General features: G+C 42.2%; 1 protein-coding gene across 1 annotated transcript; it reads left to right on the plus strand.

Moving 5' to 3' along the window:
• The first annotated feature begins 616 nt into the window (after nt 1-616).
• On the plus strand, nt 617-21,632 carry LOC104339856 (protein mono-ADP-ribosyltransferase PARP14). Its single transcript, XM_086465229.1, has 17 exons — nt 617-809; nt 1,852-1,991; nt 2,097-2,130; nt 4,340-4,600; nt 5,175-5,411; nt 7,064-9,366; nt 10,978-11,214; nt 11,460-11,681; nt 12,127-12,190; nt 13,147-13,296; nt 13,937-13,999; nt 15,292-15,459; nt 16,714-16,920; nt 17,009-17,617; nt 18,127-18,272; nt 19,568-19,742; nt 21,329-21,632. The coding sequence occupies exons 1-17, from the start codon at nt 617-619 to the stop codon at nt 21,616-21,618; spliced, it is 5,499 nt and encodes a 1,832-aa protein (XP_086321355.1). The 3' UTR covers nt 21,619-21,632.
• Nucleotides 21,633-22,903: the final 1,271 nt, after the last annotated feature.

Raw genomic sequence — 22,903 nt, forward strand, 5'->3', positions numbered from 1 at the left:
TCACTTGTGCCAGCCTGAACTTTCTCTCCGGGAGCCGGTAGTGCGTCTGTTCTCAGCTTCTCCAGCACCACAAGAAGCTCTGGAGAAGGCCGTGGTGTGTTTTCAACAGTGCTGGCCATACAGGGGCCTGGGGCACGGAGCAGGGACCTCTGGCACTGGGCCCTGCGCAGGCACTGAGGGAAGGACGCTGCTTCTCCGAACGGGTTTGTTGTCATCGAAGGGCGAGGGCGGGAGGCCGAAAAGTACCAGGGGACCTTGGTTCTCCGGCGGCGTGGTGGGCTTCCAGCTCCCAGCACGGGGAGGGGGAGGCCGGTTTATAACGTGAGGGGAGCGCCTGAGGCAGCTGCGGGTGCTGGGGAATTCTGGCGCGTAAGGGCGCGGGTGTGAAGGTGTGGCCGGCGGATCCGAGGAGCCGGCCGCCTGAGGCGGCTGTGTCGCGACAGACGACAGCGGAAGGGACGAGGCGGCGCGGGCCCCGCCCCGGCGCAGCGCCCTCCTCCGCGGCGGTCCGGGCCCCGCCGGCTGCCGCTGCCTGCCGAGAACGGCTGCGGACCGCCCCGCCGCGCCCCGCACCGGGAAACGAAAGCGAAAGGCAGCGCGGAAGGAGCTGGCGGCCATGGCGGGGCAGCGGCCGGGCGCCTTCCCGCTGCTGGTGCGCGGCGACTGGGGCGCCGCCGAGCCGCCTCCCGCCCTCAAGAAGAAGCTGCTCTGCTACTTCCAGAGCCAGAAGCGCTCGGGCGGCGGCGAGTGCGAGCTGCGGGCCGGTACCGGCACCGGGCACCTCCTCGTCTGCTTCGCCCGCCCCGAGGGTGAGCGGCTGGGGCGGGGGCGGGGGAGTGCGGGGGCCCGGCGGGGGCTGCCGGGGGCTGCCGGGGCCGAGGGCTGCCCGCCTGCCCCGGGCGGAGCGGGGGGAAAGCGGGTTAGTGTGTCCCTGTAGAGTGAGCCTTTCTGCAAGGTAAAATACGTATATTGACTTAATTATTGCGTATGAGGTCATAGGCACGGTCTAGTATGTGATAGACACGTCTATAGCATACAGTGTCATATGCATTCCATAATGTGTAATATAATAGCTATTATAATATATAATAGGTATTTGCTTATATATATGCTTAAATTTGGTGCTTAGTACTAGCCTCTAGATTGCGTTTTGAGTGACTAGGCTGTAAGTTAATAAGTACATCCTACCAGGCATATACACATATATATTAATTTTGATGCACAGTAGTATTCACTAGACTGCACTTGGAATAACAAAGTTTATGTTAGTAGGGCTTAATATAGTGTAGTTACAAATATACGTTAAAAATATGACATAATATGCATGTATTTGTACAAACTTGCAGCAAGATGGAAAGCATTTAGCTGCAGTTGTGTTAAAAGTATATGCATACATGCATGTGCGTGTATGTGCATAAACACATACATATATACTTTCCTTCTCTTTCTGCTTCATCATGCTTTCCAGTTGCTGACTGGTCCAGATGGTAAGTTCAGGACATACAGCCCCAAGCCATTTTGACACTGGGTGGAAGAGGGTGTGCGAGGCGCGAGGCCGGTACTGGGACCCTTGTGCCGCAGCCCCAGCACGGGGCTGCCCACTGGACATCGGTCAGGAAGCGTGTGGTGGCTTTGCATCTCTGGTGGTTTTTTGCAGAAATCATGTCCTATGCTGTTTTTCCGTTTGTTTTCAGGAGGAAAGCCTTGTGTGTGCTGTGTTAGCGTTGTGAGTTTAAAGCCCTTTCATTTTGTGGGACAGTACATGCTCTTAATGTGATGGTGGGAAAGTGCTATGCAATTTAAAGTTGTATTTCTATTCAGATTATTACTGGGGTTTTTTGATTTATTTAGTGAAGCAACGAGTTCTTGAGAGACAGTCTCATAAGCTGTATTTGGGAGAAAAAGGAGAACTGAAGTTGGTTGTCACAGAGCCTGAAACAGCACTAGCTGCTGAAGAGGAGGCATTGGAAGAAAAATTAGTTCCCACAAAGGTGAAGAAAAATTGTAACCCTAACCAGAGCTTTGAAATAGTGGTGAGAGTGTCAAATCAGTCACTGATATTTTGCTTGCCTTTTTTTTTCATTATTTTTTTTTAGGCACTGGACACCATGGGCAACCTTCAAACAAAAGGTAAAATGTTATCCATCGCTCTTGTGTTCTGATTCTTCATAAAATGAGAAGGTTGGTGCTTTTCTCCATACACAGCTCCAGTTCTGTGTGGAGTTGTGCTGAAAGTTTCTAGGTTGGGCAGCCTGACTGGGGGAAAGATGTCTGTCCAGATGCTTAGACTTGATCACCAGAGATGGGGTTCACCTTGCCAGACTTAGACAATGTGCCTGGTTTTAGCTTCTAAAATAGCCTTTTTAATCAGAGGAGCATCTCCAGAGAGGGATTTAGTTCCCTTATCCTGCATAATTGTTGTAAGGTAAGATCTGCATAAAAACACCCAGACTGAAGGTCTTAAGTCCAGGGCTGGCATATCTGTGCTCCTTAGAGTTAGAAGAGTCTGTAAAGTCAAGTGGTGCATCTCCCCAGTACCTCAGTGACTTTGGTTAGGTCCTCTTTTAGCAATATTCTGCTAAGCTTTATGATTCAGAAAGTGATCTAGAAAACAGTACTGCACACCCAAATATACCTGCACCCATGAAGAGTAAAGACTCAGCCCCAAGACAGACCAGTTAATCAGGAAGTTCTTTAGTAATTACATCCCTATCCTTTCCTTTCTGTGTGAAGTCTTGTTCCATGCCATTTTGAGTGATTTTTCTCCTTTCAAAATCAGGTACTCAAAGTTGTCATCTACTATTTTTTAGTTATACTAGAGAGGAACCTGAAAATCTCCAGATGCTGCTCTTAGTCACTTCCTTGATTCAGCCTAGCTTTCGGTTTTGGTTTTTTGTGCTTTCTTCATTGGACACAGTAGAGCAGATGATTCCTGTGAGCGATCGATGAATTAATAACTAGCATCTATAGAGCTATTGCTTCTGCAGTTATTTGTTTTGTTTTCCTCTTCTTGGGCTTACGCTAGCAGGCCTTCAAAGGCAATTGTCTTCTGTAAATGTTACGGGTTTGGTATCAGTTGTTATTGTACCTTGGGCGAGCCTGCAAACCCAGCGAGCACCCAGAACCACCCTGTTTGGGCTGCTGCCTGCTCGAGCCTTCCTGCCCTGCATCTGTCTCTCTCCTTGGGCTGCCCCCCGTGGCTGGCCTGTTGGGCACTATGCCAGGATTTAGGGATTTTGGGGTGTTTTTGAGTAAAAGCAAGCAGAGACCTTACACACACACACACACACCCCATCCCTGGTCAGGTGTACAATTGCTCCACTGAGCTCCTCTCCCCTCAGTCATACGTGTCCTCTGCCACAGCCAGAGATGGTGGCCCTGGAGGTTTACACTGAGGGTGGTGAGCACCAGGGTTTCGTTTGATGCTTGTCTCCCTGCCATGGTGCAAGGGTGAGCTGGTTTATCAAACTGAGAGGGGCCATCTTGAGCACCCTGGGGTACTTCTTGAAGTATGGCCATCTTGAGCACCCTAGGGTGCCCTTTGGCCTGTGCCAGTCCCCTGCCACCCTGCAGCACTCTGCGACTGCTGTCTTCTGTGACTTGTTGCACAGTTGTGTCAGCTGCATGCTTGGGTGACACTTTTAGTTCACTCAGGCACATGCAGGAGCACATTGTTCACGTTTGGGAGGTTGTCACCTGCCTCCACCCTCATCTGTCTGCAAAGCTGGAGATGTGCCTTCCTCTGTCAGCCGCTGGACTTCTGGGGTACTCAGTGGGCATCCCTGATATATTTTCTATCCACAAAATTTTGTTGCATCCCTGCCAGCTTTCTGTGCACATGGGCCCTTCGGCGCTGTCATGCTGCACTGATGGCAGGGCACGGTGGTCATCAGGAGGCTTTGCATCGAGTCCTGCAGAGCTACTGGTGGCCTCTGGTGCCTGTGGATATCATGAGCTATGTTCAGGCTTTTTATGCCTGGGCCAAGAAACCGATGCAGAGGCTGCAGGGCCTCTCACAACCCTTAGCAATGCCTGAGCAGCCATAGCCAATTGTCTCAATAGATTTCATTTTGTTTTATTTATGTCTGTGGCCCAGAGACATACCAGTGACCTTGGACTTGTTTACTCGTGGCTGTTTTTGTGCCACCAAAGAAGCTGCCTGCAGCCCTGCAGAATATTGCATCTGGGCTGTTTTGGATCCCAGAGTGTCCTGGGGTACCCTGCAGTATTTGATTGGTTAGATGATCTTGTTGCTTGGGAAAGGAAAGGAGAAAAAGGGTAGGCAAAATCCAAGAAATGTGTACCAATGTCATGTGGCTTGTTTCTCTTTTTGTTGAAGGTGATGCAGAAGCCTTGCAGAAAACGGAGAATTTTGTTCCGAGCAGCGTACTCCAGGAGGAAGCTGGCTCTGTGGGGAACAACACAGGAAAGTCTGCAGAAACCTCACCTTCAGTGGTGTTGGAAAATACACAAGATTGCAGTCTGCAGTGCTTACGTATGCTGTTGGAGAACATCAGCAGCCTGGCAGTAGATGAGGACTTCACTGTGGAAGTGATACCTGAAATAAATGCTGCTGTAGCTACCTTTATAAAAAGTATTGGTAAGACAGGATGAACACTGCCATTCATTTCTATGTGTATGTATGATAATAGCTTTCAGAGCTTGATTGCTCTCCTGTTAGAGATTCAGACAGTTTTTAAAAAGTACCTGGACAGTAGTCTCTCAGGAAAGATATATACAGCTCCAAATGTTACAGTGAAAAAAGAAAATTGTGGCATCTTCGTTAATTGAGATTGGATAAGAAAGTTTCATTGTCTCTATTTTATTTTGGGTTAGATGGAGGGGAATTAGGAGCGGACTGAGTGTGGAGATGAGTTCTGCAAGTTATTGAAATACACGAAGTCTCAGTTTGAGAAGACAGTGAAACAGTAAGAAGTATTTAGTTTATGTGAGAGATAGGAGGGGAGAGACACAGAGGTAGTGAATAGCAGTTACACAGCTGTGTGCATTTCCCTTTTTTTTTTATTACACCAGCAAGTTACTTGGCACCAAAACCAGTTTTGCTCCAAGTACAGGGAGAAATAGACTCAGCTCATTTCTCTGCCAGAAGTGATAGCCAGGGCTGATAATGACCCAGGAAAACACAGTCCTTTCATACTGTTCTTCCGTTACAGATACTGAAGAATTTGTCAAAAAATGCTCACAAAACAAGAGAGTTAAAGAATTCAAAATGACTGCCAGGCTTCTTGAATTGACCCGGAGCATCAAGGCTGAAAACCTACCAGCCAGCATTTCCGCAGACTACCTCACAGTTTACTTTGAGAGCGCGCGGAATGGAGGGGGGCCCGTGTCAGATGTCCAGCTCTTCCCTGAGGAGAACTCAGCCATCGTTACTTTCTGTAATGACAAAGGTAACGCTGTCTCACCTGACCAAAGTGCTCCCAGGCAGAGGGCCTGAAAGAAAATTGCCACAAATTTGGGCATTAGGAGAGGCCTGGCTTGCTGTCACTAAAGCTGGTGTACACTGTCCTGTTCCTGGGAGGTGCTCTGGATTTAGAAATACTGCTCCAGGTTTCAGAATCTCTCTGGTTTTTGATATTACCAAAGGTTCATTTAGTACCTGCTTTGTGCATGGATTGTTCCCACTAATCTTTTTCCCCGTTCACAGAGGTGTTTATCTGCAATACAACATGAATTGTACCTGCAGGGAGAGTGTCCTGTTTCGGCTGGGACAGAGCTAATTTTCCTTCTTACTAGTTAGAATAGTGCCATGGTTTGGATTCAATATGGGAGTTGGTATGAGAAGAATGCTGATAATACACTGATCTTTTTAGTTGTTGCTAAGAAATCAAGGACTTTTCAACTTCCCATGCTCTGCCAGTGAGCAGGTGCACAAGAAGCTGGGAGGGAGCACGGCCAGAACAGCTGACCCGAACTAGCCAAAGGCTATTCCATGCCATAGGACATCATGCTCAGTATATACACTGGGGCGAGTTGGCCAGGGGGCAGGTCACTGCTCAGGCATCAGTCAGTGAGTGGTGAGCAACTGTATTGTGCATCACTTGTCTTTTCTTGGGTTTTATTTCTCTCTCTTTTTGTTATATTAATTTTCATAATAATTATTATTATTATTTTCATATTTTATTATTATTGTTATTATATTCTAGTTTAGTTATTAAAGTATTCTTATCTTGACCCACAAGTTTTACTTTTTTTTTTTTTTTTTTTTTTCCTGATTCTCCCCATCCCACTGGGAGCGGGGAGGAGTGAGCAAGCAGCTGCATGGTGCTTAGTTGCTGGCTGGGGTTAAACCACAACAAAGAGGAATCAGGATTTGTTAATGACTTCAGCTTTCACAGTTAGCTTTCAGAAACTAATTAAGGTCAAACATGTTCATTATCAGGCAAAAGTAGAGCTGAAGAACAATTTTGTTACTCTTCCTTGTGTTGAATCACTGTCCCATTTTTGTGCCAGCACAACCTCTGGTAAATGTTTCTGTGTTAGGAGACTCCTGGCTTAGTAAATTCCTTTACTTTTAATTAAAGATATCTGCCAGGTGATGGTTTTTCTTCTGACTGTCAGAATTTCCTTAAGAATACATATTAACTTAATGTACAAAATAATTTGGACCATTGTAATGTGGTTTTAAGTCCCTACCAACATTGTAATTCCTTTCCTTTGTCTGTTCCAACTGAAATGGCAAAAAAAAAAAAAGTAAAAATGTACTAGCACATAGGGTTTTATTTTAAGTTGAGAGTAAGGAGCATTTCATAGTAGTAACTTGATACAGCCCTGCTCTGTGGTGGAGTTTCCTTAGGAAATGAGAGCAAGGTGTAGCTGTATAGATAAATACAGGCATAAGCATATTTATCAAACTAGTTGGAGCCAAGCCTTTTATCTTGTCCCCTAAGGGTGGTTTGGAAATCAGAAAGACATAAAAATTGCTCTTTCAAATGAAAAAAAAACCCAACGTTATTTTATTAATGTAACAGTTCTAAGAACAGAGTAATTTGCTTGATTTGAAGATAATGATATATGCGTGTTTGTGTGTGCTGTCTTTTAGATCTAAACGCTGTCTTGGAAAAGCAACATTTACTGGAACAGACACAGATTTCTGTGCATCCATATTACCACTCCCTGGGAACAGCTCTGTATGGAGAAGAAAGACCAACTACCAAGATGCCAGACCCCATTGCGGTGCCACTAGATCCATATGTCTGGCAGTTTTTACAAAGGGAGGCTAAACTGATCCAAGACATAAACCAGGAAATGTCAATTTGCCATTGTGAGCTAAAATGGCCCCAGACAGACTGTGCACACCCAGAAATTATGTTGTGCCCATCGTCATCTCTCTCTGAGCAGAAAAAGCCAATGATGAAGTTGATCAAGACATGGAAGCAAGATGCTTCTGCTGAGTTCTCATGTATCATGGCACGTTACATAGCTATAAAATGTAAAGTAAATTCAGTGGATTGGGGAGACGTGAAAAGCAGATTGGTGAAAGATGTTGCTTTGATCATAACTGATATTTCTGAGGAGATGGTGGTGATTGCAGGTAACAGAGCAGCAGTGGACAGTGCAGAGAAAGAAGTGAGGGAATGCATGGAAAAAGCTATGAAGCAAAGTGAAAGGGAAAAACAAAGCATAGAAATTTCTGTGTCAGTGACCCAAGGGAAGTATGCTGTTCTGCACAATGCTGGGCTAGAAGAGAATATTCACAAAGAATATCCATGCTTAAAGATCTTTTATGATGACATAAAAAAAACTGTTCAGTTGTGTGGATTACCTGCAGAAGTATATAAAGTCAAAGCTGACTTACTGGAAAAGGTATTGAATATGCCATGTGCATCAGTTACCATTGATCCCCATATTTTCTGCTATCTACAGCATGTAGATAATAAAACAATGTCAGAGACATTATTCACTAGCAAAAAAATTAATACTTTTTATGAGCTTGGGGATGATACTATGTTACTATTTGGAGATGCTCCCAAGGATCTTTTAGAAGCAGAAGAGCAAATAAAGGCAGAGTTAGACTATGAGTGTATCCATGTGGAGGACAGTGAGGCCATTAAAAAGGAGCAGTGGAGGAGTCTTCTTGCCTCCTTGTGTAAGAAGTACAATTCTTCCCAGGAAACTGTAGTCATTGATGAACTTGCTGGAAAAGAAAATAAAGTGATTATTTCTGGCTTTTCTAAGGCTGTTACAGAAGTTTCTGAAAAACTTAATGATTTTATAGATAGAAATACACACGTGGAAAAAGTAATCCCGGCTAAGTCGGTGGTGGTAGTGCAGTTTGTAGAGAAGGAAAAATCTGGTGTTTATCTTGAATTGAGGAAGAAAGGTGTGACAGTGCATTTTGACACCAAGGCACTGTGTATTTCCCTGAGCGGACCAAGGGCAGAAGTGCCAAAAGCAGTCACCATGTTTGAAAAAATTCTCTCATCCCTTTACTCAAAAAATGTGCCAATTGATAAACCAGGAGCCAAAGAGTTCTTCACTGAGAGGAAAGATTCATGTGTTCTTGAGGCAAAGCAGAAATTTAGCTGTTTGATTAGGCTGGAAGAAGAAGAGCAACAACAACAACAGAAGGGTGAAAAAGTTGGTGATAAAGAGAAAAGAAAGCTCTACTGCAAGAAAAAGCTGCCAGGTGGAGTTGTAGTAGCAGTGTATAAAGGTAACTTGTGTGATTATCCTGTTGACATTGTGGTAAATGCATCTAATGAAGACTTGAAACACATCGGTGGCCTTGCTGAGGCACTGTTAAAAGCAGCTGGTCCAGAGCTGCAACAGGAGTGTGACAAGCTGGTGAGGAGGAACGGGAGTTTGCAGCCTGGGTGCGCAGTTATCACTGGCGCTGGGAAACTCCCCTGCAAGAACATCGTTCATGCTGTTGGGCCGAGGTGGAGGAATGATGGAGAAGAAGAATGCGTGTGCTTGTTAAAAAAAACAGTGAAGAAAAGTCTACAGCTAGCCGAAACATACAATCATCATTCCATAGCTCTGCCTGCCATAAGCGGAGGGATTTTTGGCTTCCCCCTGGAACTGTGTACATATTCGATTGTATCCTCCATCAAAGAGACCTTGGAAGAATCCATGGGGGACAGCAGCTTGAAGGAGATTCATCTTGTGGATGATGTGGAAGAAAGAGTCCAGGTTCTGAGTGAGGCAGTAAATAAAGTCTTTACAGCTAAATCACCCATCCCAATACTGCAGATGCCACGCTCAGAAAAACATAAGCTGAGAGAAAGCCAGAAGGAGAAGAGAAAAGAGGATCTGCAGATGGCTAGAGATGATCCGCGGATGATTACAACAAACGAAGGACTTCGCATCCGAGTAGAGGAGAAAAACGTTCAGGAAGCCACGGTAGGTCTTTAATTTTCTGCTTCCACTCTAGCTTGATGTGAAGATCTTTAAATTTAAATAGAAAAGGAAGGACAGTAGGTTATATTGGTTTACAAGGCAGTTGCTACTTAGGGAAACTACAGCCATGTGCTAGCTAAACAAGGATGCAAGCTTGCAAAACTGATGGATTTCATGTTGGGATCTGCCACTCTGCAGCCATTTCTAGTGGGCAGCTGTGAATTTCAGGATGTTTCATTCCCAGCTAGGTTTTATTTGTTGTCCAGATCTCAGGTCAACATGTAAAAGATTTTGCTTTTTTTCTAAAAGGGAAATATTAAAATACTTTCTAAAAGTATTTATATGATCTGTAGCTATCTAAGTTGGATATTACAGGAAATCAGCGCATGTCTGGGCTGCTTTTGTGAGTCATGCTAACGGGGAGGATGTAGCTTTGTTGTTTTTTTTTTTTTTGTTCCCTTCTCTTTGAGCGGGGTAAAGACACAGTCTATGAAGAAGTTACTGGGCTATAGAAAAGTGACCCTATAGAAGAGTGCATGCTTAGATTGTTTTGCCAAAGTCTAGACCTGATTCTACTTATTTTTTACCCCCATTTTCTTTTTTCATTTTTTTTGCTAACAAAGAGTTAAAACTACTACTCATCTATACCATCAAGCCTCACTTTACACCTCTGACATAGTTCCTTTCCCTTATTTTTTTTTTCAGTGATGCAAAGTGCATCTTGATAAAATCTCTCTTTTTCAACAGCCCCTGATTTTTATACCTTCGGAGTTTAAAACCTCCCTAAATTATTATTATTGTCCTGTTGTTTCAATATTAGTTACTTCACTTGTCATTTTGGTGCCTGTAAAAGCCTATTCCAATAAAAGAGCAATACTAGATGTAAAAAAAAATCCTCAATATGACACATATTTAAAATGGTTTGTAATTAAAATGTCTCCAGTGGGGAAAAAAACAAAGTAAAAACCAGACTTCAGGGCTTTGTCTGTTTTCTTCATGAGAGCACAACCTCCGTTCACCTCATTTTGGTGCATGAGGTGCTGAGAAGATGTAGGCAGTCCCACCTCAGTGAAAAGGAGGGAAGGGACATTAAACTTGCTACATTATGTGTCCCTTACACAATACATATATGTTGCATCCTGTGATGATGCTAGAGAAGAAGGAGCGATAGTGCAGCAGTTCTTCACAAGGAAATGCAGGAAAGGCTGGGTCTGGGGAGAGGGGATGAGGCAGACTGCAGAGGTTGGGTTTATTTCACCTGCCCAGACACTGGTGTCTGCTCAGGAGCAGGCGATTCACAGCCTTACCTCCACGGAGGGCTTGCCAGCTCTGCCTGGATGGAGGGAGGGAGGGATGGAGGGAGGGAGGGAGGGATGGATGACCTGCTCACATCACCTGTGGTGTTGATACTCACAGTGGGTTTGATGCTGCCTGCCTTAGGTTTCCTACAAGTCCAGGAATACTCAGTATCCAGAAGCTGTGCTGGAAACCAGGTTATTTCTCCATGGCATCTTGTTTTTCATGTGGCCTGTTGCTTTGGTAGTGCTATTGGTCTTGGTGCATATTTTTACTTGAAGTCTGGCTATAGGTGTTTTTGTTGTAATTTTGTTGCAGACGGATGTTATTGTCAACAGTGTTGGCACAGATCTGAAGTTTGGCGTGGGGCCTCTTTGCAAAGCCTTGCTGGAAAAGGCTGGACCAGCGCTCCAAGTGGAGTTTGACAAAGAAGAACAAAGCCAGATTGCTGCTCAAGGGAGTGTGCTCTGCACCAGTGGATATGGTCTGCCCTGCAAGTCCGTGCTTCATGCCATACTTCCCACATGGGATGGAGGAAAAGGACAGACCCTGAAGGTACATTTTAATTATTAAAAAAAAAAAAATTGAAACCAGATTTATTTGGTATCCTGTCCTGAAGTTTCAGGATTTAAAATAGTTAGATGACTCGACTCCATTTCCTTCTGTTGGAATGACCTTAAAGATGCCTTGATGCACTGAGAGCTTTTTCTCATACCAGTGTAGTTTCTATGGAACTAATGATAAATGATGCCTTTAAAAAAAAAAAATAATAAAAGAACAATCTTCACTGTGTTTTACAGATCCTAGAAGATATAATCAATTCCTGCTTGAAGAAAACTGAAGAACTTGGACTGAAATCGATCACTTTCCCAGCTATTGGAACTGGAGGATTTGGATTTCCTAAAGTCGTTGTTTCTAAGTTAATGTTTGATGTGGCATTCAAGTTCAGTAGCAGTCACACTCGGAAGACTCTCAAGGAAGTTCATTTTGTCTTGAATCCAAAAGATGTGGATAACGTTCAGGTAGTTCTCAGGACAAAGCCATCTATGTTGCATACTGTTCTAGTTAAACCTTAACAATATATTTTAATTATATTGCTTTCTTAAGGGAATAATTTAGCACTTTCTTACTGCTACGGACTGGTGACAGTGGAATGTCCCTCCAGTGTCTGAAATACGAATTCTCAGCAAGCACAAGCTGTGGACAAAATTGGCCTTGCTGCTGGCACTGTAAACACCTGTAGATGATCACTCATCTTTTGACAGAGGAGTTCTGGCAACATAAAGACAGTAACTATTATCCCACTGTCCACACCGAGTCTTCCACTATTATTAATGATACGTAAACATGGCTGTAAAATACATCAGATGGCTCAGCAAGATCTACGCGACTAATAATGTTAATTATAGAAATATTCAGTGTATAAACTCTGAAATGCTGTCTTTGGTACCTTTTTTCTCTTCTTAGACATTTACCAGTGAACTAGAACGTAGGGTAGCTGGAAGGTGCAATGCTGCAGCACCACGATCAGGTAAGTTGTGTAGGGGCTGGTGGTGGGAGACAGGGACAAGTGTAAAGTGGTTTTATATATATGGGGAAACAAATGAAATGTCATCGAGACGGCATTTTTTGTTCTTCCTAATGGACTGGCATTCTTAAACTCCATTTGTAAAAATCTTAAAGAGGAATTTCTTTTGTTGAGGGCGTGCTCATCTCTTAGTGAGGCCAGTCTTATCACATGGAAGAGGATATCCTGCTAGGAGAACCGTTAGTTTGTTCTGCTCAAAGGGTATGAGAACTTGGTATTGCTTTGCCAAATAAGCCATAAATAACATGTATTTCTGTACCTTTAATGTCCTATTTAGAGATATACAGAAAGGATAACGTACTTTCCACTTATTAATTGACAGTAGTGTGACAGAATAGCAAAAAGGTATGAGTGAACTGCATCAACGGCAGAGGCTTAGTCATAAGAATATATAGCTCTTTCTTTTTAGTTGCTGTGAGTATCAGTGAGATGAAGTTAGGAGTGTGGTGCAGATAAAATATGAATTAGGTGAGTTGAGACTAGAAGTAAGGAACACTTTTGTATCTGTGAGGGTAAAGATGAAATAATTTACAGAAGCGGTGTGATGGGTTCTCCATTACTGGCAATGCTTAAGCTGGATACTCCATTTCTTGTAAGAGAATTCAGGAAACTTTCACAGAGCTAGTCAGATCAGATAACCCCCAAGAGTCCTTTCTAAATTTATATTGCGTGAATTTACACGAATAGAAATGTTTTCACTTTCACAGTATTGAAATGGGAAGAATGCTGCACCTTCTTGCTTTCAGAAATGGAGTAAAGAGAAAGGCAGGGACTCTCTAGGTCCAACAAACTGATCTAGAGCATATTACTTAAAAGGATGAGTTGACGTTTCCATCAGTGGAAGAGAATAATATCCCAAACTAGAGAAGTGTTTTAAGGTATTTTTCTTTCCCTTGCAGGTTTCATTAGGCATGTTTCAACTGAAGTATTGGGAGTTCATGAAATGCAGATTGGTTCCATTACACTGCAAGTAATTAGTGGAGATATTACCAAGGAAGATACTGAGGTTATTGTAAACATATCAAATCCAACATTCAATGCCACATCAGGTATTGTATTGAATATGTAGTTCTTTAGTGATAAATTTGAGCTAGTTTTTAGAAGGGAGTAGGGGAAAGAATTGTCCATATGTGAAATTTGTACGAGGTAGTTTTCAGATGAGGGGGAGTTGTGATTAGTCAGGAAACAGATCTTAAACAGGTCCTGAATATTCCATTTAGTTTCCACACTACTCAGACAGAAGACATCTGACCTAAACAAAAATGCTTAAATAAAAGGGAATTTTTAGATCAAATGTAATTCTGAAAAACTCCGCTTATCCTAATACATTTCACTGTAAGCAGCAGAGGATTCTTTGGTGACATTGTGAATTGCAAGCATGAAAAACATCGAATGATCTAATTCAAAGCAATAGGAGAGTTTGGTGAGGGGCTTTCTACTGGCTGGTGAAATGATGAAACAGGAGTTATTCTTAACGATTTCTAGTCAATAATGAAGGCAGCGTTCCCTTTGCAGGCAGTGCAGTGTGTCACGGAGAGTACTTAGGGGAACTGGCAAGGTTTTGCTCTTTGTGGGATCTTGCCCTATGAGAATTTGGGGTATTTGTAGAGTACAGAAGTTGGGTAAGTTTTGAGTAGAAATAGCTAAGTTGACTTAATGAATGTGTATGCTTTTCTTGTGTAATTTAAGGAGTCTTCAAAGCAATTATGGATGCTGCTGGTTCCCAGGTAGAAGAAGAATGTGCTCAGTATGGTATGTTAAAGCATACAGTTTTGTTTGATTAATTTTGTTTGTTTCCTCTGAAAACTCAAAGTTGTTTTATAATTCTCTACTCTGATGGTATAATTATTTTATCTGAAAAAAATAGCTTTCACTTTTGGGAATTTTGAAAAGTCCTGTTTTGACACCTGCTTTGAGAATTTTTCTTTTCACAGCTGAACAGAAGATGGATAGTTTTCTGATGCTAATAAATGCTGGGAAATTAATGTAATTTAAGTTTTTTACCCCTGAAATTACATAAGCATGTTCCTGACTTAAGAACAGAAACAGTCCCACTGACTTGAACATAATTTTTAAGCTCATCTACTGTCAGCTACAGGAGAGCTGAACAAAGTGGTGAAAGACTTAGCATGTGCAGGACCGGCTTTTAGAAGCTAACAGCAAATCTGGGCTTCTATTTACAAATACATAATTATTTTTTTATTGAAGTAATATAACTCTGCTTATCACCCTGATTGTGAGTTCTTCTGTAGTCTGCATTCTGCCAGACCAGTAAACCAGTAAAATCCCAACTGACTGTGCTTGGCCTCTGTGAGCACAGAAAGGAACATGTTCTGGTTGCATAAACAAAATGTTGCTGCTCTGAAGGTGGAGTTTTCTGGATACTTTTTCCAGCCTTTGGCTCTGCAGGCTCTCCCTGTTTATCAGCCTGATCTCAGTGCATGCAGAGCTGCAATCAGTGAAGGGGTATGTGACTGCGTTCAACAGTCCATTCGTCCTCACAATATGACTCCATTTTGAGGCGTTTGTAATCAAACATGAGTGCTCTGAAAAAACATGAACGTCTTTTTAAAGATTCCATACCACAGTTCTTAGCTCAGTTGGTCATTATCTTAATGATATTATTTTAACATTGAGCCCTTCTGCAGAATAAGATTCCTTTCAAGGAATAATTTGCATAAGAAAGGAATTCTTACATAAATGAATTGTGCCCATGCTATTGGCACGCTTTTAAGTAAAAAGTGAGCTGCATTTAAATTCAACATAAATTCTTAAGTTGTACTTAATAGGAAACTGCTTTGTAGCAGAGATCTTGTGAAATTAGAAGACACACAATTACTTGAATTACTTTCTCACAGAAATTCTGCAATGAGAGTATTTACAGAGAAGACCAGAATCAACTGAAACCAGGATAATTTAGCTCACAGTGGATTTCTTTCCACTTTTTGCACTTCTCTTCTAGCATCAGTATAACCAGCTGTCTTATTGGAAGAGATAGCCGCTTTGAAAATGTTATGTCTCCTTTTTTATCTTCTCTCTTCTAGCTGGGCAGTCTCAAAGTGGCTTTATTATTACACAAGGCGGGAAACTGTTGTGCAGTAAAATCATCCACTTGATTCACGATAACGACATCAAGAGTCAGGTCTCCAAAGTGCTTAACACGTGTGAGCTACGGATGTACACATCAGTTGCTTTCCCAGCAATTGGAACAGGTTTGCTTTTTCTGAGAAAGTGATGAGGGCTGTGATGGGGACAAAGTTAATCCCTCTGATATGGATAACAGTAGACTTGTGCAAGAAACTCTGTAAACTGTGATTTGTGAAAGGTCATTTTAGTCAGGACAGACACCACCTGCACACTTCCAAAGTGCTGCTTTTCTTAAAAGTACAAATATTACAGTCAATATTGGTTGAGAAAGGACACCTAAAGAAAAGGTATTGCTCCATAAAAGACATTCTGCCCCAACACAGACTGTGTATCGCAGCTGGCCACCCTGCACCTTTCTTCACACGTCCCATTCACCTTGCTTTGGGATTTCAGCCACATGGAAGGGCTGGGGTTGGGGTTTGTAGGCGAAGAAAGCTGGAGTTGTCCTGAGAACAAAACCTTGCCTGGATGACTACGGAAATTGCGGGCTGGGCACAGAATACCTGCAGTTTACACCTTTTATAAGTCTCGTTTCAGCCACCTGCTCTGGAGGAGGGCTAGAGGCAGGCTAGCTTGTTTGGCTTAAGCTTCTGGTTAGCTTGGGGAGTGGGGCTTGAAGAAATCAGGGTATCTTTCTCAGACCAAGGCTCCCCTTGACTGGAAAAAGAAATTGTGAGCTAGTCCTTGCCCAGCGTGCCAGGTTAGGGTAGGAGCTGGTGCGTGGGTCAGTGTTTGTACTCCACAGTGATGGTCATGGCAGGTCCCCTGGACTCTCAACATCATCTGCGTGCTGGTGTCATGATGGCTGTCCGAGGGATGCCATGGCTGAAATTGTCAGGGATACCACCAACATGTCAGGACAAGCTTTATGTTGCACTTCAGGCTTGTAGGGGAATGAGAGCAGTTGTTTTGAGCTTGGTGTTGGTGTTTGTACGTTAAATACACTGCAGGCTTGTGCCAAAATCCTCTGCTGATTTTGATTTGGTTTTACTCTATCCCCATCTTTAAACTGGGTATGAGAGTTCGTGATGAGTGGGTTTAAAATTTTCAGGGGGATGCTAAGGCTGAAGTGCTCGTTGGAGCCTCAAAGTGAATGGGGGGCTAATCCCAGAAGGGCTTCTTGGGTCTGTGTAGGGTGTCAGGTCCTGGAGCTCACAGGCTTAGGTGTAAAGCTGAGGTTAAGCCTGGGGCTTTGGCCAGAAAGCGTAATGGGGGAGGAGAGAGGGGCAGCAGTCTGTATGAGCTGGGGATGTGGTCTCTCTTTTCTGGATGCTGCCTTGAATTAAGTACTGTTCACTGATTACGTGCCTTTTGTTTAGGTCAAGCAGGACAGAGTCCAGCAAAGGTAGCTGATGACATGTTGGATGCTATAGTGGAATTTGCAAGCAAAAGATCAGTACAGCATTTGAAAAAAATTAAAATCGTCATCTTCCAGACAAAGATGCTCAGAGACTTTTATGAAAGCATGAAGAAAAGAGAAGATTCAGATCCGTCTACAGCAGATTCATGGATGTCTCGGTTTAAATGTAAGTGGGTGGGTTTTCTGTGTGCATGGGCACATAAAACTAAAGGTCTTTTATTTAAAACTGATAATTAACATGTATTTCTTCACAGCATTTTTTTGGGGCAAAACCCAACCCACTGAGAAGAAAAAGCCCATGGTTTTGGAGAAGAAAGTTGATCTGGCCACATTTCAAATTTGTGGAGAAAGCCAAAAAAATGTGGATGCAACTGAGTCCTGGATAAAGAATTTAATTTTAAAGGAACAGTTTGAAAACATTATTTCAGATGAGCGAATTGAAAACTTTGATGAGAGTCAAATTAACACTTTGGCAGATCTCCAGAGAAGAAAGCATGTTACCATTCAGATTGAAAATAAACTTTCCCCCCCTCACATTAAAATTTCTGGTATTAGCAGGGACGTCTGTTTTGTTTCTGTGGAAGTTCAAAAAATGATCAAAAATATGAAGGATATTGAAGAAGAACAATCCAAGGCAGAACTTGTTTATAACCTGGTAGAATGGAGATATCTAGGAAGAAATGATAGCTTTGTTGCTTTTGACAAACTGACAAATATGCAGCTAGAGGATGCCAAAATAGCTAAAAAACCACATCTCACTGTCAAAATTAACAAGAAGAACTACAAGGTGGATCTGAATACTCTACAGGGTATAGATGACCAAGGAAGAACTATAAAAGTTCAACGTGTGCCAAAGAATGAAGGTAAATTACAGCTTTGTTAATTAAAAAATCCTTCAGTAGTGATTATTGAATGATAATTCTGATAAATGCAAATTCTCTTTTTTTTTTTTTTTCTTCAATCCCTGGGCATGCCATAGCCAGCAGTTTTAGTTTCGTAATTACTGGCAGGTATGACTGAAAGCAGACCATCTATTTTAAATACAAATATTATCCATATGTATGTGGCTAGTGAGCATAGATTTCATGCTTAAATCTGACAAAGGAAGCGGTGTGTGAAGAAAGTGTGAAATTCTTCTGTGGTTTTCAAACTTGTTTTAATTAGATATCAGTAAGGGGATAATTAGACTAGAGAAAATGTGAAGTCTTAACAGCACATTACAGAGCCAGTGATGTATTGAAGAGAGAGTATTCTTGGAATAAAGTATTGCGTAAGGTACTGTCCTCTCAGCCCTCTATATGCAGTTGGTTTGTAACATGTGCCTGCAAAACTGAGCTCAATATCTGTGATAATAATACAATCTCTTCTGCAGATAAGCAGTTAATAGAGTTACCTGCGCAGTGGGATGACATGCGAAAGGAACTGGTCAAACTGGTAAAGCTCAAGCCATCACATCAGGAATATCTGGAAGTTGAGACCAAATTTAAGAAAACCTGTCCCGGCTTTGTCATAGAGAAGGTGAAATCCTATGGGGGGAAAAGAAGTGAATTCTTGGGCTGAAAACATTAATATACTTTCTAAATATTTGTTTGTAAGGTGTCTGCAACCTTATACACCTCTCATAGGTCAGTCTCCCTAGCACTGTTCAGAGTGGATATAAGTCAAGTCAAGTTTCCTGAGAGTGGCCCTGCCATTCCTGCCTTCTAATAATGCAAAACCAGTGACCATCACTCTTTAGGGTGACTCTGCATTCAACTGATGTGGTACTCGCTAGTTAATGTGATAATTCTGTATTGAAATGGAAGCACGAGCAAACGCATTCAGAACACAGAGGAAAATACAGAGTCCTTGCAGAGTGGCCATAAAGCTTTTTACTATTTTACTATTTCTTCCCTGTCAGTCCCAGAGCCTTTCAGGCGAGACTATTGGTTTTAACCCAAGTGTCAAGATTTGATGCTGCTTATTGAAAAGTCTGCCACACAGTGCACAGAGATTTAATTGCCAGGGAGAAGATGGGATTATTTAGAATCAGGAGGAGCGATAAATAGGAGAAAATACAATGAAAGTAAGAGTGAGAATATGTGTTTGAAAAATGTTCTTCTATCATGAGATTCAAAGAGCATGGTCACTAAGAAACAAATAAAACAAAATATTAGTGTATAGTAGGAAAAAAACAGGTAATGACATGAAGCCTTTTTCCATTGAAAATGGAAAGCTGTTAGAGCAATGCCTTTAAGATTAGCCTTTGACGCAGATACACTGTTTCCCCCTGAGCTATATTCACCTTGTTGGCACAGGGAGCCAGCAACATCTATCCTCCAATTTATTTTTGTATAGGAGTTTCTCGTGGGTTGCTAAGCTACACAGTAAAGGAAGTAATTTTGACTTCCAAGCTGAGATCTGGAGGAGAAACTTGAATTCAACATAATGCTTTTGGTACAGTCTACCTCGTAGTGGGAAAATCATCAGTAAAGATGATTAGGCTGTACGGAAGGCATCTTACATCACTGCCTCTAGCAGTGGTACAACAGCCTGTTTCTAAAAATGACAACACACAGCTGCCATGATTGCTTGTGTACCTGGTACGCTAGGCAAGGCAAAAGTATGCCAAAAGTTACCAAGCTTGAAAACCTCTTATAAGCTACTTTGGTTTCTGATTTTTCAGGAGGCTTACGTTCCCCAAACCACACACTAACAGGGCATAGCGAAAATCACTATCATTCTTTCAGTTTGGTTTGGTTTTAATGCTTTCTTGCCATGATAAATATTGGTCCCTACCAGTATAAATACAGTTCTATTTTGCAACTTTGCAGATTGAAAGAATACAAAATCCCTTCCTCTGGCAGCAATACCAAATTAAAAAAAAATCTCTCTGTACGAAGAATGGAAGTCAAAATAATGAGAAGTTGCTATTTCATGGGACAGCTTCATCCTCATTGAGCACAATCAACTACAATGGATTTAATCGTGGGTTTGCTGGAAAGAATGGTGAGTCATTATCTAAAGCAGTTAATTTCCTAGACACGTATGAGGTGTAGGTAATGTCAATATAATAAACAGCTCCAGAGCATAATCTATATGGACAGAGGAATTGGACTGTTCAGTTAATCCCTTGCTGATGAATGCCACCATCTAGAGGGTATCAGAAAGAGCTCACCCACCCTGAAATCAAGCCTGGGCAGCTTTTGAGAAATGTTTTGTATGATCGGCCTACAGAAAGGAGCAAGGGCTGCTGTTCCACATCCTCAGCTGAGATACCAACCGCTAGCTGCTGGTGTCTCCTCTCTTACTACACAAAGGCAAGTGGCAAAGTAGAGGTGCAGATACTTCTGCTGCCTCCAAAGATAAGGACAGCACAAGCAATCAGAAGTTCTCACTCCCCTACCATTTTTATGCACATGAAATCTGTTGAAATTCATGAGTTAATTCTTCCCCTTAATAATTGTTAGGGACAACTATTAAATATTTCATAGAAAGAGTTTCTACATTAGTTCAAAGATTGTTTTGTCCAGGTCTGCTAGTACAGTCATGTTATTATTTGGTAGCATTCAAAGATGAAGGACAGGATCCAAAGAAGCGGAACTTGGGCTGAATTGAGGTGCCAGTCACTCATAGAGGTCCTGCAACCTTACATCAAAAGTTCTTACTTTTAGTTCTTAATGTGTTCTTCCTTAAGACAACTGTACATGCCTAGGGCTGATTTCATCTTGGGAGAGCTGAACTCAGATCTAGTTGACACTTCAGTGTGGTTGGATCCAAAAGCAGACATTTCTCTGTCTGGATCCTCTAGAGGTACTCACGCTGATATTTTCTTGAGAAAATGAAGCCCAGCATGCACAAAATATATCAGGCTGTGCACAGACAGAAATGGGAGCCACTGTTTCTTTCTAAAACATGACCAGAGGAGATGCAGTTTCACTTTCCTGCTCTTCGGTAGTGCCAGGAGGTGGTATTGACTTGGGAAGCAAGAGCTCTAGATCCCCAAGTCCTCTCTCTGCCTGTGAGTATTGACATCCACCTCTATCTCGGCCACGATTTACGATAGGAAAGGCACGCTTCCCTTCTGTCAGGCTGGGCAGCCATGCAGAAATATCCAAAGATACGAACAGCCAGATAGGAAGGACCTGTCTGGCTTGAACAAATTTCTACCAATGTCAGAAAAAAAGAAATCTGCCTCAGACAAAGAAATGTGATTCCTTTAGCTTGCTATGAAGTGTAACTAGAAAACAGTACAGCTATACAGTCATTCTGAGCTGAAAAGGCTCTGAAGATTTGCAATTTGATGGATTGCAGGCTAAACCACAAGGCTAAACAAAGAGAGGAACCCTTTTCCCCATAGCAAAGGGCACTCAAAACCTGGGTGTTGGTATTTGCCTGACATCTAAGCGGATTCGTATCTAATTCTGATCAAAAGGATTATTACTAGAATTTGTTGTTTAACCAAATTTACAACTCCTGCAGAGTGAAAAAAAAACAAAACAAAACAAAACATGAGCTTTAGACATTCTTATGGGAGTAAGAAAGAACACGAATAGAACACTGACTGTCTTTGAAAATGTTGTCTTTCCAAACAGCTGCAGCCATTGGAAATGGAACCTACTTTGCTGTTGATGCACGTTATTCTGCTCAGGACACTTATTCCGTATTGGATCAGGATGGCAGAAAATACATGTACTTGGCTCGGGTCCTCACTGGGCAGTACTGTGCTGGGAGCAAAGGACTAATCACTCCACCACCAAAAAACCCAGCAGATCCTACTGACCTGTATGACAGCGTGGTTGATAATGTGAATAATCCAACGATGTTTGTCATATTTAATGACATTCAGGCATATCCTGAACACCTCATTACTTTCAGAAAATAGAACGTTCTTAAATAGTCTGGAAAATTTTAGTGCCTTTTACATGTGGGAATGAACAGGGTAATTCTTGAATCTTGTTACATCTCTGTTTCTTAAACGAAGTGGTAATTTATCTATCCCTGTGTTTAAATATGTCTTCAAATTATCAACACAATGAGGCCAGGATAAGCAAGTGTTTTAGAACATGCTCTTTCAGTACTCAACTTTTCAAATTCAGTTATGCAGAGGCGTAGTCAAGAACTGTGAGAACAGCCCTGACCTCATCCTATGCAAGGCAGAGGGAACTGGTAGGAGAGGGAGCTGCTCTGCCTCACCTGTGGCCTGGAGTAAGAGGTGTAGGGGAGGTCAGTGCAGCTATACGTGTTCCTGTTTCTAGTATTGGCTGCTTGTGAAGATTTATTTAAAATACTCTGTGTTGGGGGAATAACTCTTTCACTGCCAGAGTTTTTGGTCATTCTTAGGCATCCACTCACCCTTGTTGCTAAGAGTCCTGAAGAAAAAAAATCCAATATTGAACATACACTTTGCATTCATTGCATCACCCCCTTTTATGCTGTTGTGGCATACTTTGTTATTCCCTAGATGTAAATTCCTATACTTGTACTCGTTTTTAGGGGCAATCTCCATGCTATCCTGCATTAGGTGTATCCAGCTTCCACATACTTACTTCCAGAAACAAGTCATTGCTGCTGAAATTTTCAAGACAGTAAAGAGGGATTTTTAATTTCTTCTGGTCAGTACTGAAATATTAACCTTTCTTAGAATTACCAATTTGCAGAGAGTAATCTACAGCAGCATAACTCAGTTACTATGCTTAAACCATTTGAATTTTTTTAAAGTTCTGTAAAGCAAGTAAATAATGGCATTTATACATCTTTGCAAACTGTACACTTAATTACGGTGATAATCTTACAACTGCCAGTCAAAAGCCACATACATGTGGTTTTAATAAAAGTTTCAAACAGCTACGTTGTATTACTGAGTTGTTTACACAAAGGAACGTACTTCAAGTAGAAATACTGCTTTACATTTGAATATCTATGTTACAGTGATGCTATAAATAGTGAGGAGCTGAAAAGGCTTAGAAGATAAAACTGTTTTCTTGTATTGTCTGAGTGACAGATTTGTGCATTCAGACTCCATGTGAAATTATTCTGCCTTAGTCCAAAGGAGAGCGATGCTGCAAATAGCTGCCAGGATGTCTTAAAACCCTGCCCCAATGTTCTTATTGCCTGCAAAGGGGTAAAGTGCTTACTGCACTTGTAGGTGGCAGGTGGCAATATAAAAA

The sequence above is a fragment of the Leptosomus discolor genome, chromosome 5, assembly GCF_034619465.1.
Source record: "Leptosomus discolor isolate bLepDis1 chromosome 5, bLepDis1.hap2, whole genome shotgun sequence".
Classification (NCBI taxonomy): domain Eukaryota; kingdom Metazoa; phylum Chordata; class Aves; order Leptosomiformes; family Leptosomidae; genus Leptosomus; species Leptosomus discolor.